The sequence below is a fragment of the Apus apus genome, chromosome 10, assembly GCF_020740795.1.
Source record: "Apus apus isolate bApuApu2 chromosome 10, bApuApu2.pri.cur, whole genome shotgun sequence".
In the NCBI taxonomy this organism is placed as follows: domain Eukaryota; kingdom Metazoa; phylum Chordata; class Aves; order Apodiformes; family Apodidae; genus Apus; species Apus apus.
Window position 1 is genome coordinate 12,146,110 of NC_067291.1, and position 13,795 is coordinate 12,159,904.

Genomic DNA, 13,795 nt, shown 5'->3' on the forward strand with positions numbered 1-13,795 from the left:
AAAATGGACCATTCAGAAGCTACATGGAGGAAGTCTCATCTAACAGAGTTCACAGTTGCTCTTAAATGTCTCGGTTCACACAGTAAGGGACATGCCAAGTTCAGAGATTCAGCAAAGAGCAAAACACACAGTAACAATGTAGAAACCAGAGTAGTGATTGGGTCTCTGTCTTACTTGAAGAATCCTTTAACAGCTAAGGATTTAGTATATTCACATTTAGCTTAGGATTTAGAAAATCTTTTTTTGCCTTATTGAGATCCCATTGAATGCTATACCAAAGCCCTGACCTGAAAACTGCAATTCTCTTGCATTAAGTGTTTCCACCACTAAAAGTTAGGAAGGGAGAAGGGAGTTTCCCTATCTTTATTTAATGATGATTTTTTTTTTGTTTGTATAGATGACCATTAATAACTATAAACATTATAATCACCAGGCTCAAGGTAGACATATTCTGTGTTTATCAAGCTATACTTCTGAATTGAAGCTTTGTTCCTTCAGTTTTAAATTAAATGCTTATTTTGTGCCTTATACCATTCTTAGAAGACAGACTGCTGAAGTAGTGATGTTGTGTAGTAACAGAGAAGTCTTGATTTTGAATAAAGATTTTACATGCTCCTTATGAAAATGGTCGGTTTAAATGCAGTCTTAAGCCTATTGCAAAAGAGGAATTGCTGGTAATTAGCTGTATGTTTATGTCCTACCAGTCAAAAGGAAAGAAACCTTTGTTTGTGCAGTTTGTGCTGGACAACATATGGAGTCTGTATGAAGCTGTTATGAAAAGGTGAGAAGATCTACAAAACTTTCATGGAATCTCTTTCTATGTGCTACAGTGGTTTTTTTTAAATACTCAAACAAGAAATGTTGTAGATGCTAGTTATGTATTGCTGCTGTGGTTTTTATCTATTTATTCTTTTTCTTACAGAGACAAAGAAAAAATTGAAAAGATTGTCACCTCTTTGGGATTGAGAATCGGTGCACGGGAGTCACGACACGCAGACCCTAAAGTTCACCTGAATGCCATTTGCAGCCAGTGGCTGCCAATATCTGATGCAGTTCTCTGTATCCTTAAGATGCTACTTTTTGAAGTCTGAGAACTGCTGATAGACTAAAGAGTGCTCGTATAATTCAATGTGTCAGTGCTTGAGATTGATTTAAAGAAGCAAATATTGAAAGCAGTTATGTTCCTTTTATTTTCATTCAGCAGTGAAATATAAGTATATATCCTTAGCAATGTGTTTTAGCCATGGTGTGTAATAAACTTCCCAGTCCTCTTGACATCACTGCCGAGAGAGTGGAAAAGCTGATGTGTGTTGGAGCCAAAACATTTGAGTCTTTGCCACCAGAAACTCAGGAACTGAAAAGTGGTGAGTGAGTGTTCTTCCCATTAACATGAAGGTTGCTTCTGTCCTGGTGGTTTTGTTCGTCTTTGGATATGTAGTAATCTCTACTTAGAAATATAGTTACTCTACTTGGAGTAGGTTTGTTGATACTTGTCAGTAACATACCATAGTATTATGTCTTAAGACCATACATTTTTCTTCAAACCCATATAATTGTGCTTTTTAGATAGATCAAGCTGCAAGTGATGCAAAGCCTAAGATGTGTGGTGCTGAGGATTTTGGGAGGATCTTTTAGTTTTAAATGGTATAATGTAATAGAGAATTTAATGTTTTACCAACTTCTATATTAAAATAATTAAATTTTAGCCAGTAGGGATTTGAATTTGAATTTCATTTTTAGAAGTATATTGATTAACTAGGCTAAGCTTTTGACAATTTAAAATGAAAAGCGTTTTCTGTTGAATTTATTGTAGTATTTTGTGTACTGAGAAGTTAGTAGGTATAGCTTAAATATTGCTGCAAACATTGTTATTATTTCTTCAACATTTCCACAGCCCAAGGCATAACTTTATTTCTTTGTTATGTTATAAAATTCCAGAATGATAAAAAGATTGGTGATATTTGACTACCCAGAGTGTTAAGATATAAAATCCAGATATTTTGAAATTAGTTTAAGTTTTGCCATTGACTTCATTGAGATCACAATTTCACGTGTATTTCTGGCAGTCTTCAGCTTTAACCAAGAGTTCCTCCTCAAGAAAGGTTTAGTATTATATTCAGACTTTGTTGAGTTGAACATTGGGATGTCTGTGTGCAAGAGTAAGCAAGAGGAAGTTTGATCATCACCATGTTCTGTGCTATTACATTGTAATAGGGAGTGGGAAGATGACATTCAATGATTTAGCTTTGCTGTAGGCATTAAAAGAACTCTATATAGGTAGCAATGAAAATAAATTTGGTGTACAGGATGCAGGAGAGATCATAAGATGCTCATATTCCTTTTTCTATCTTGGAATTATTTATAAACATAAAGGCAGTGTTCCTATATGTTCTTTGGAAAAATCGTGATGCCTTGGGGAGGACATCAGCTTCTGAGTTTGTTTTCCTGACAGACAGGTGAAAACTGCTGGAGCTGAATTAAGTTATTTAGCAGAATTGAAAATCAAAGTTGAAACTGGAGATAGCTCAGTGGCAAGCAAAACTCGTAATTCTCCATGTATATGTGGTAATCTCTTCTGTGGGGTAGAAAGTCATACAATAACATGAAGTGGTGTTTTCCCCCCAGATTTCTTAGTCTGAAAAGAATTATAATTTCAAGAGGTAGTTTAGTAAAAATTACAAAAATATGCCATGCTTAAGCTAGTAGCAGTTAAAAACATGTCTGAACTTTGTGTGTGTAGTGAAAGGTGTTTATAGAACCATGTGTTGAAAAGAGCTTCAAGAAATCTAAAGGGATGACATATCAAATGTCAACTTAAGCTGAGATGTGAATGTCAATCTGACAAGCTATTGAGAGTTGTTTCCTGGGGGTGAAGCAACTGATACTTTCATCCTTTATTGAACATTTCTAAACATTGTATTCTGCAAACAGTACTGTATCTGTAAGTTAGTTAAAAGAAATGTGCTGTTTTAAACTTCGATCTTACTGCTCTTGGTTAGGAAAAAATAGGGTACTTCACATTTAGTTTATACCTTGCTAATATTTAGTAGTAGTATTGTACTTGGTTTGCCTGAGCACTGGACAGTATAGTCCTTTTGTGCATCAGATGAAAGAGAGAAATCCAGGAATATTTATTTTGCAGGATTATTTATTTTCTTTTTTAGAAGTTTTGAATGGTGTGGTGTCTGTTTTGGATTTGATAATGTGTTCCAAGCAGGAGGAAAAAAAATAGTTTATGGGACTTTCGTAAGTACTGAAAAAGTTTTGTGTAGATCTTTCATCCTTTGAGGAATATAAATTCTTGCACTGAAGTTGTTAGATTTCATGAATACAGGAGCATCTGGGTATTTGCAGGATCATCCTCCTTTAGTTTGAAAGGAGTGGGAATACTTCTGAGGTACTGAACAAAGCTCGGTCTTAATGCAAAGCTGTTCCCTGATTTTCACTTCAATCAGCCTGTGAACTCAGCTTTAAATAACCAAACACTGTTCAGTTGGAGTTAGTGTAGTTTGTTCTGTTTTTACAATTTTGCTTATTTTATTTTATTGTGAAACAGACTTGAAGATACGGGCAATAGTATCCAATTATTAGATGAATTTTCTACTTTGCCTGTTTATTTGTCTCTAATATATTATCCATTGAAATAGGAAATAAACAGTAACTCCTAGAAAAGTCATGGAAAGCCATAGTTGTGTCCATACTGTTGGGAAAAAATTGTGCAAATAACTTCCTTTTATGTTTCCTTCAGCTTTTTTGAAATGCAGTAGTGAAGGAACAGCCCCTGTTATTGTCTTTGTTTCCAAAATGTTTGCTGTTGATGCAAAGGCATTACCACACAATAAACCAAGGTAAGAAAATGTATCATATGATTCTGATCTACATTAGATACTTTCAGGAAAAAAAGTCATGTTGCAAGTAATGTGTTGCATTGGTAATTTGTTTTTGATGTGAGAAAATAATTCACTGATTCTTGAGATGCAGTAAAATCTTCTTAGCAAGTAGAGATAATATGAATGAGTTAAAGAGATAATTTGTTTAATCATATTAGTTTTAGCCTAATATGATTTTTCCCAGTATCTTAGATTTTCCACACACTTTCTAGATCAAATTTAATTTTTTCTTACAATGCTAATCTACAAATCTCCCACCAGAAATCTTTCTTGGGGTAAGTTTCAGTTTAGGGGGAAGATCCATTGCATTGATGGATTGACCAGACACTAGATGGTGCAGTTTTACTTTGAGCTCTGTCCTTAAATGTGTCTGAAACAAGTTCTTGCTCAGGTCCTGGTGTAGCCCAGCAGTGCCATTCTTGTTTTGTCTGCTTTCCTGGATATATACTTGAGTTATCAGGGAAGACTACACCAAGGCAATCACTTTCTGGCTGTTCCATCATGGATAATGACCTGTTTTATTGTTCAGGAGACTCAAGGTTCTTTGACATTATGAGTTTGTAAAATAGAGGTAAAGGTGGCTTTACATACATGAAACAAAGTGGGGCTTGGGTGTATTTTCAAGATTTTAGTCAGAAAGTTAAAGAAAAAACTAGCCTACTGAAAGTCCTGTTTTGTGACTAGGACTTGGATTTTCAAGCTAAAGACTCTTCATGAGAGATTCCGACTTTCACAAGACTAGTGAGTGGCTCTTACCTATTTTCATTCTATGTTACTTGCTTATGAGCACTCTGTCTCATGGATAAAATCTCCTTCCCTATCTCCTCTGATAGTAATCTTATGTTTTTCTTGGTGGGCCTTTTTTTATTTCCCTTAGTCATCCCCCTTAAGGAAGAGAGCTGTTTTACATGTGCAGTTATATGACATGTGTTAATTTTTTGTTCTTTTAAATGAGCAGAAATGTGCCCCAAATGAACAAAAGAAGACTTTAAAGAAATTTGCCATGTATTTTGGTTCATAATATGAGTATGACCAGCTCAGTTGATCTATTTTTTTGCAAACAATGCATTCAGTGCGGATGCTTATGCATTGTGAATTGATGGTTTTATGTTCTCCTTAGATAAAAAAGTGTGGTGCTCTCAATTGTATTTGTTTTCAGAATGCAAATACAACTGCATTTTTGCACTCTGGTACATACCGAGTAACAAACCTGTAATTCTGGTCATCAATCTGGTTTGAAAATCCTCAAGATGTTTACTAAGTTGAGTGAAGGACTGCAGTTAACTCATAGTCCATGTAATCCAAAAATCCAACCAAAATTTAGATAAATTAGGCTTTCTGAGATAATATTGCAGGAGAGTGAGAGTTGCCCTCATGTTGTTTCTAGGTAGCTTTAGGCATGTTAGTGATGACTGTAGCCCATATGTCCTTTCTCTTTGTTTAATCAGTAAATTGAAAACTGTTCAGTAAATTGAATCTGCAGTTTCTGTAGCTTGCCTGATTTCTGTCATTCTGCTTGTAATACTTTTAAAGCATAGGTTGGGAAATGCAGAAAGCTCCCCTAAGTCCAGTGTGTACAGTAAATGATAATGAAGGCTGGATTTTTAATGAAAACAACCTCGTTGAGACTGTTGTTGGCATCTACTAACTCCTAGAAAATGACCTGAAAAATTAATAGTTTCTATACTAAACCTGCTATTTTTTCTGTTGCTTGTACTGTTTAAGTAACAGTTTGTCAGCTGTTATACACTAGAGTACATGGAAAATTAATTTGTTGTGAGTTTACAACTGGTTGGCAACTTATATTTATCTTTCTTCAGAAAGACTTGAAATTTGACTTTTCTCCAGTACCAGCATGTCCCTTAGTTTTTATCAGTTTTTTTTTTAAATAAATGAGTATTGTGCAAATTTGATCTGTCTTCTAGTTTCTTCTGTCTGAACTTACGATATTATTTTCTAATTCCAAACAGATCAGACAGAGGTGAAGATTTTAAAGATACTAAAGTCCTGTAAATTTTCAGAGAATTGGTGGTTGGGCAGAGTAGACAAACAAATTAAGACCCTTGTTAAGAGTGTGCAGTGTCTTATTAAAATATCTAAACCCAGTAGGAAACAGCCATACTGGCTTTTTTTTGAGCTACTTTATGTACTGAGGCCGTGGTTATTTGATGATGCCTCTGGTTATTTATTCTTAAGTATTGCTGTGTGCTGAATTAGGTGTTCCCTGTGAGATCATTTTATGAAATTTAATGTAAATTCTGATTTAGATTACATGAAATGAACAACTGAAAGTATACACATTTATTTCTGCTGTGAATTGTGTAGTGCTTTCAGTTGAAATAGAAAAGATAGGAAATAATCTTTGTGGGTGTATGTTAGCTTGTGAATGGGAATAGTTCTATAGACATTAAGCAGCTTAATCCAAAAGATTCTCTCTATATTACTTGGATTTAAAGATATTAACAGAAATACCCCCTTAGTTTAATGTAGCCAGGCATGTGTCCATGAGCTCATAGAATTTAACTGGTAAAAACTGTATGGAGAGAAAGTATTCTGAGCCACTTCAGAAACATTGTTCATGGCATGGGAGATGCATCACAGAAACTTGGTGATGGTAGTAGCAATCTTTTGGAAATCAGCTGATGTTCTGACTGTGATGCTCTCCTTTTAAAATGGCCTGAAGATTAAAAGGTTAAAAAAACAAATCCAACACTTCTTTTAATAATCAGAGGCCAATTTGTGTTTTGGTTTTATGTTTTGGCTATTCACTATGGATTTTTGAAATGTTTTATAATGAAGTGGCTTTCTGGTAACATGGAAGGGTAGAAAAGCTATCACATTCAGAGGATTGACTGATTGGATGAAGAAGGTTAGTTGTCTTTTAGATTGAACTAAATGGAGTTATCCTGGGAGAATGAGGGAATAAAGAAATTAGCAGTAGTTTGTTTACATTACCTGAAATCTGAAGCATTTAATCAACGATCTCCTGAAGGTTAATAGTGTGTACATTATATTATTTTCCACATTATTATTTCCATAGCACTTGTTTACCAGATGGTTGTGGTTAAGATGAGTTAGTAATAATGTGGTTACCCATCCTTGTCAGTTCTGTTACTCATGCCTGTTTCATGTGTATGGTGTCTGGATGCTGTAGCATCTCTCCGGAGGAAGTGAATCTCTTTCTTTCTGCTCCTGAATTTTAATTTTCTGATTTTGCGTTGTCCCTTTTTTTTTGTACCCATATTATAAGGCTGTAGATCCTTTCTTATGGTGTGAAAAAAGGGGAGGGGAGAAATATGGTAGGGAAAAAGAGGAGAGAGTCTTCTGGTTTGGGCAGCTTTTGTTCAAAATCGATTTCACTTCTGATTGGTTTTGCCAACTGGAGGGTATAAATTCAAACAATCAAGCTATAATTTAAAACTAGGATTTTTTTTTCAGTTTCAGTGACTTTTATATGCATTAATCTTGTTCTGTGTTCTGCTTGAGCGTGTTACAATTCTATATGCGGATTTATTTGACAACATTATCTTTTTGTGGTTTCTAACAATACTACCGGGAGTGACTAATTTTACAGAAATTGACACTGACAGAAACCAGGATGGAAGTCTAGCTTGTACCTACTAGCTGCAGTCCCACCCACACTCAGTCTGCTTCCTATCAAATTGAGATTATAATTAACTGTGCTAATGTGTATTGCAACTGACAGTGGTGGATTCAGAATTTCAAGGTAGCTTCAGCATTTGTGATTAGGGCTATCTGACAACTAGATATACGAATACTTTTAAAAATACAAAGTAAAGGGAAAAAAACAAACTTTTTTCTCTTATTCTCAGGATTATTTACACAAAAAATATTTTTGGGCAATAAAATATGTTGGAATGCATACATATGTCCTCATGTGTATACTATGCCATCATATATAGACTGCATTTATTACACTCTTGGCTGTCTCATCTGTACTTTCCCTATCAGTCTCTCTCCTCTGGGAATTTTTCAGACATTCCAAACCCTTAAATAACTTTGAACAGCTGCCTTTGAGGGGGGGGAAATAATGAAGTTTTCTCCTCCACCATCTGCTTTGCATTTTATATTGTCAAGTCTCACTCTCTTTTGCAATAAAATAAACAAAGCAAACAGAACTACCACACTGGCACATTTCAGAGATACATATTCTTAATTCTGTCACAATGATTGTTTAAGAGATTGTTTTTTTAAAAGAAAAGAAGAAAAATATATTTTTAAAAAAGTATACAGAAAAGCATATTCTGACACTAAACAAAATCGTACTGGCAAAGATTTGGTGGCAGCCACGTTACTTGTTTGTGGCTTTCTGCCCCTCATTAGTCCAGCAGGGCAGAATAAGCATCCACTAAGTTACTGGTTGACACATAACTTTAACCTTTAAGTGATGGGTTGTTTTCCTGTTTGGAAGTGTGGAATAGTTGATATAAGGATGTGATTAAATATTTAATTGGTTTTTAGTGGAGATCACATTTATATGTGTGTTCTGTAAAGAAAAAATACTGCTGTAGTACTTCCCACTGTTTTCCTCCTCTTATCATTCATGACTATTCTATTCAGGAAAGATCTTTTTTCAGTGTGGAAATTAAAGTGAGAAAGTGACTTATCCAAGGCTATTCAACAAGCTGGAAATAGGATTAGGGCACTTGTGTTTTTAGTGCTCTGTTCATCAGTGTGCTTGGTACAAGTGACTGGAAGTGTCCTCAACATTCTTAAAATTAAGAACTGTTGTTCTTGCCTCCATCATATGAGCAAATGCAGGAGTAAGGACACAACATGCAGAGGGGGTTTTGTTGCGAGATTATGTTCACCTTCTTGAGTTGAAGCCAAGATCCACTTGTGTTGTACAAATACACGTCTTAAGATAGAGAGAACTCTTTTGCTTCTTTCAGGTTAGAATTCCGTTAAGAACATTCATATAATACAAAAAAAAAATGCTTTGGTGGTTATTTTGGAAGAAGTTATTAATGCTGGAAAGCAATATATGCATTGCTCACAATGCAAAAAAAAAAAAAAAGAAATAAAAGGGAAAACATTCTAGTGCAATGAAAAAAGTATGTCTACATAACTTGATTATTTTTTTCTGCTTTTAAGCAGGTAATAAAGATTAATTTTTTTAATGTAGGCACCTGGCAACATTACAAGAGAAACTGTTGATATTTAAATTGCTAAAATAAATTATTCTTAAGAGTATCTGTAATGATTGTAGTGAAATCACAGGTTCAGCTCTTTTATATGGGAGATCAACAGAAAAGGGAGGAATTGAAAGGAGATGACTAGTATCTGAAATTAGTTTCCTTATTTGGACTTTATTAAATTAGAAGATAACCTCATATGACAGATTTTCACTTCGAGCCAGATGTAAAAATCAAATGGACAATTTCAGGAAGTGCTGTTATAATTCATGTATATGTAACTGACTTTGCTGTTGAAAGTGTTTGAAGAGGGTTGTGTTAAAAACAAGTCTGTTTATTTTGCCTTAGGGAAGAAAAAGAATGTATTTACATTTTCATTAATTATTGCTTTAAGTCTTAAGTTAAAGCACTTTAAGTGCTTGGGTTTACCAGTGAGTAATATTACAATTATTTTTTGTTGCTGTTGTCTCAGTGTTAAGTCTTGTCCTTTAGGAAGTTATGTAGTACATGGAATGCTTAGTCTTTGCTGTCAGTCTAGCTCAGGATAACATTGTGGACATGGTGTAAAAAGCAGTTTTGAGAATTCGGTCAGATCTTTTCTGAAAAAGTGAGAATTCACACATCAGTGGGAGAGATTTGACTTATTTTAACAGAATAAACAGAAGTTTAATATGGTGGCCTCCTAAATATGGAAGAGGAAGAGGCTGCTAATTTTAGTGGACTTCAAATATGTAGTATGATGGGGACAAAAGGCATTCTGCATAAATTTTTACTTATGCCCAATTTAGTATTCTAATTTTTGTGATTTATTTTAAAATAAATTATATTTCCAAATATTAATGTTTTAAAATACAATATAGGCCTTTAACTCAAGAAGAAATAGCTCATCGGCGTGAACTTGCGAAACGAAGGCATGCAGAAAAATTGGCAGCAAATCAAGGAAGGGAGTTGTCAGAAAAGCCCCCAAGTGAAAATTCATCTGAAGCAGCTGGGAACCCTGGGGATACGAAAGGTCTGTAATGCTCTGCTATCTGTTTTTCTTATGGGGGGTTTAACAGTAGTGTTTAGGTTTTGTCATGGGGCTGTGTTCCTTACAAAGAATCGTCTACCTGCCAGTCCAAACAGTTAATAGGTGGAACTGAATGAAGCGAGGAGGGATTTGTGAGAAAGCTGGAAGTTCATAAATGCTGGTGTGGTGCCATGGATACCTGTTCCTATAGCCTGAGGAAGTGTTTGATCCCAGTACTTTTAGATGATGCTTGAAGGAGATGCTCTGCTGCAAAATCAAATAGTTTTCACTCCCAGTAGAAAGGGTGCATTGATGGGCTCCTGCCCTTATGTAAGGGCTACAGAGGTTCAGGTTTGTTAAGTTTACAGCTAGAACCTTTGTATGGATTTGTTAGCAGCATACTTTTGCCAGTATAAACTTTAATTCCTTTAGGCTTTTATGAGAAAACTGTTTCATTACAAAAAAAGCCCTGAGCAGCCTATTAATAAATGGATACAAAAGCAGTGTATGAGCAACAGGACTGCATTAGGAGTTATGATGAGGCCTTGCAGTCCTTCACTGTGTCACCAGATGTGACTGGTTAATATGTAATTGATTATTTTCTTTCTCCAGATGATGAGGCAGAAACTGCTTTTATACTTCATGTCTTTTTCTAACTTTGATTAGGTGAAGAGGAACAGCTCAGTGGTCAAGCAGAGATCACGACCTCAAAGGCACTGAAACAGGAAGCAGACAACAAGGAGTCTTTCATTGCTTTTGCTAGAGTGTTCAGTGGGGTGGTGCAAAGAGGGCAAAAGATCTTTGTTTTAGGACCTAAGTATGATCCTGCTGAGTCTTTGCATAAGGTAAGAGGTGACAGTGAAATGTTACCATAAATTGGTATTCTTTTGAAGCACTGATGACCTAACTTTTTACACATTGTTCACTCAAAAAATAATAATTTTTAAAAAATCAGGTAAAAAATTCCAAAAAGTATGTAAGTAATTTAGGTAGTTGTGGTAATAGGTGATTGTGTCTGTAAAGTCATTATAAACTTGAACATTTCCAAAATAGTTTAAGTACAATGTTGCATTAGTTAACAATAAATCCAGTATGTACATGCTTTGATACAAAGAAAACTTGCAAAGAGAAGAATGGTGCTTTTGGGGAACTGGAAAGTAAATAATAATATTGAAAAAAATTGTGTTAAATGTTTCCAGATTGTGATCATAAACATTTATTGCTTATGAAATTACTTTAAAACATTTGTTATGTCAGTGACAATGAAAAGTGAACTAGGAGTAGTATGCACTTTGAATTATCAAATAAAGCGTTATTTTTTAATTTCTTAGTAACATTTGCTTGTTTGCTACAGGACTGAATTTTTGGGAGGGGAGAAAAGTTGTTTTTTAATACCTAGCTTTTGAAATAAAAATGCTTTAGCGTGTATTACTTAGCTTTGGAATTCAAGGAGGATTTGAGGAAGAAGTTTGTACTGGTACTAGGGGAAAAACATCCAACACTGTTTAACTCTTATGCAGCTGTCATCTCAGTGTTCTGCTACAGATGATCTGCCATTAGTACCTCACATGAGTTGCTGTACCTTGGAGAATCTCTACTTGCTTATGGGAAGAGAACTTGAAGATCTTGAAGAAGTGCCTGCAGGAAATGTTCTGGGTAAGATATAACTAGTTTTTAATTTCCTAGAGCTTGAATCCTTATATCATCCAAAAAACAATGGAATTGTTTTGATGTGATTAATAATAAGAAAACTTCAATAAATCTGTGAATGTTTTTAGGTATGTTTTGTGTGCAAAAAATGAAGGCACTATAATTAAACTGTGATTTCTGTGAACTTTGAATTGTCAGGACAGAAAAGATACATGGCTAGTGTAACCCCTAGTTTTCTCTTTGCCTTATTTACTTTTATCCTCAGGTTGGAATATTGCCAGGTAAGTGTTGCTGCCAGGAATTGCCAAAGGCAGGAGGAATGTCTTGTATTTTGTAAGTTGCAAGGATCATTTATAATATTTTGCTAATAGTGGAAATTTTGTATTATGACTTCTCTAGCCATGCAGATAATTGTGATTTTATTTATGGGTCTGCTTGAACTATGGTGCTAAAAATTATTTCTTCTGTGGCTGTTTCAAATTTTGAACTTTCTCCACAGACAGTGTTCTAAATGGTAAGTCATCCTAATCATTGAGTTATGATCTTTTCTGCCAAATTCTGAGCTGCTTTGCTGTAGAGTATGATGCTGGTTTTGTCCTTCATTTGTCTTTTTAAATATCACAGCTAGTGTTTAGAATTTAGAAAGTGTAAACTTTAAAAGTTATTTGATTCTTTTTTTTTTTTTTTTATGAATGAAAATATATGAACTACAGCAAAACAAGGTTTTTTTTAAACTCTTGTTTGGTAATGAAAGGTGTGGGGAAGCAGTATTTATGATGTCATTTCATGAATGAAAAAATGTTGCTTTTTGAGGAGGGGAAATAATAATTTAAATTGGAAAACTGGTAAAAATTCTGCAAATGAGACTACTACAGGCAAGTTTTAAATTTTTTGATGTTTCTATGTAAAGACTATTTCATGTAAATCAAGACTACCACTGTCACACCACTAAGTATTTTGTAGGATAGGAGTCTGTATTTTAGTTAATTCAAGAGGAAGTGGGGATGGTTGATTTGCTTGTTCCCATGCTACATTCTCTCTCTCTTTATACATATCTGTAAATGTACGTGTATAGGTATTTATTTATTTATTTGTTTGTTTAAACCAGGCCAATGAAAAATACATGAACAGGAAAAGCATCATTTTGTAGCTCTTGTTCTGTTTTTTTTTCTGGTTGAAGATGATTAGAAGAACTTAGTGGGTGATCCCCAAAGTGGCAAAGGAAAAATTAGAAGGCAGTATGTGAGGAAAAAGTAATTTGGGCTCATAAGTAAAGACTGAGCAAGTGCTTGCCCTCCAGATGCACATAATAGCTTCCTTCCCCACCCTCTCCCTTTTGTATTTTTCTTGTTGCTTTCCTGTAATTGAAAGCAAAATACCTTTTTTTTTTTATGCAAAAAAAAAAAAAAAAGATTTTTGTAATGAAAAAGTTGTTGAAGGTAGTGTAAAAATGTATTTTAAATAGGCAAAAAGAGGTAGTGGGTTTTTGTGATTATAGCATTCACGGATTAAAGACCCACAGTTCCCATGCTGTGTATTGGTTCATATTTTACATCATTTAAGCAAATATGAATGTAAAAAAAAAAGGAACTTGTTTCTGAACATGCTGGTTTAGGTACCTGTCTGTCTAGGTGCAAGCATGTTTAGGTACTTGTATAAGTGAATGATGTAGGCTTTTTTTAAACTTGACTCAGTGTCATGTTTTTCTGAATAAATAGTTGAAGGATCATGAAATGATACAATTTTGTTTGAGTGGAATAAAATTTATCTGAAGGCACATTGAGCATGTGCACACCTGAGTTCAGAGCAATGTGCCTCTTAAAACTGACACGTGTGCTGCTTTTTGTTCACAAGTGTCACAGCAATGCACTTGTGTTTGCTGGCAGGCAAAACCCAAGATTTTTAGCAGAGCTGCCTGTATGACTATTCAAGTGCTATTTGTGTTTTGTTGGATACTGTTAAAAGCAAAGCTTTTCCCTTACCATTAGATCTGTAGTGCTTTAGTGTAATGCTTACAGGAGGCTAGAAAATTTCCTGAATTATTTCAAATGCAGTTAGCCAGATGAGTATCAAGTGCTCTGCCAAATTAA

The 13,795-nt window shown here is 34.7% G+C and overlaps 1 protein-coding gene across 3 annotated transcripts in view; it reads left to right on the top strand.

Annotated features, from left to right (window-relative positions):
* Nucleotides 1–13,795, top strand: part of EFL1 (elongation factor like GTPase 1) — a 62,656-nt gene that overhangs the window by 8,882 nt on the left and 39,979 nt on the right. For 2 of the 3 annotated variants that reach the window (XM_051628334.1, XM_051628335.1), the window contains exons 9-15: nt 705–781; nt 923–1,059; nt 1,242–1,364; nt 3,749–3,848; nt 9,907–10,058; nt 10,722–10,900; nt 11,576–11,711. In XM_051628334.1, coding sequence (XP_051484294.1) covers nt 705–781; nt 923–1,059; nt 1,242–1,364; nt 3,749–3,848; nt 9,907–10,058; nt 10,722–10,900; nt 11,576–11,711 — 904 coding nt within the window. The remainder of the gene's footprint in view (nt 1–704; nt 782–922; nt 1,060–1,241; nt 1,365–3,748; nt 3,849–9,906; nt 10,059–10,721; nt 10,901–11,575; nt 11,712–13,795) is intronic. The other variant, XM_051628336.1, reaches the window with a different exon arrangement.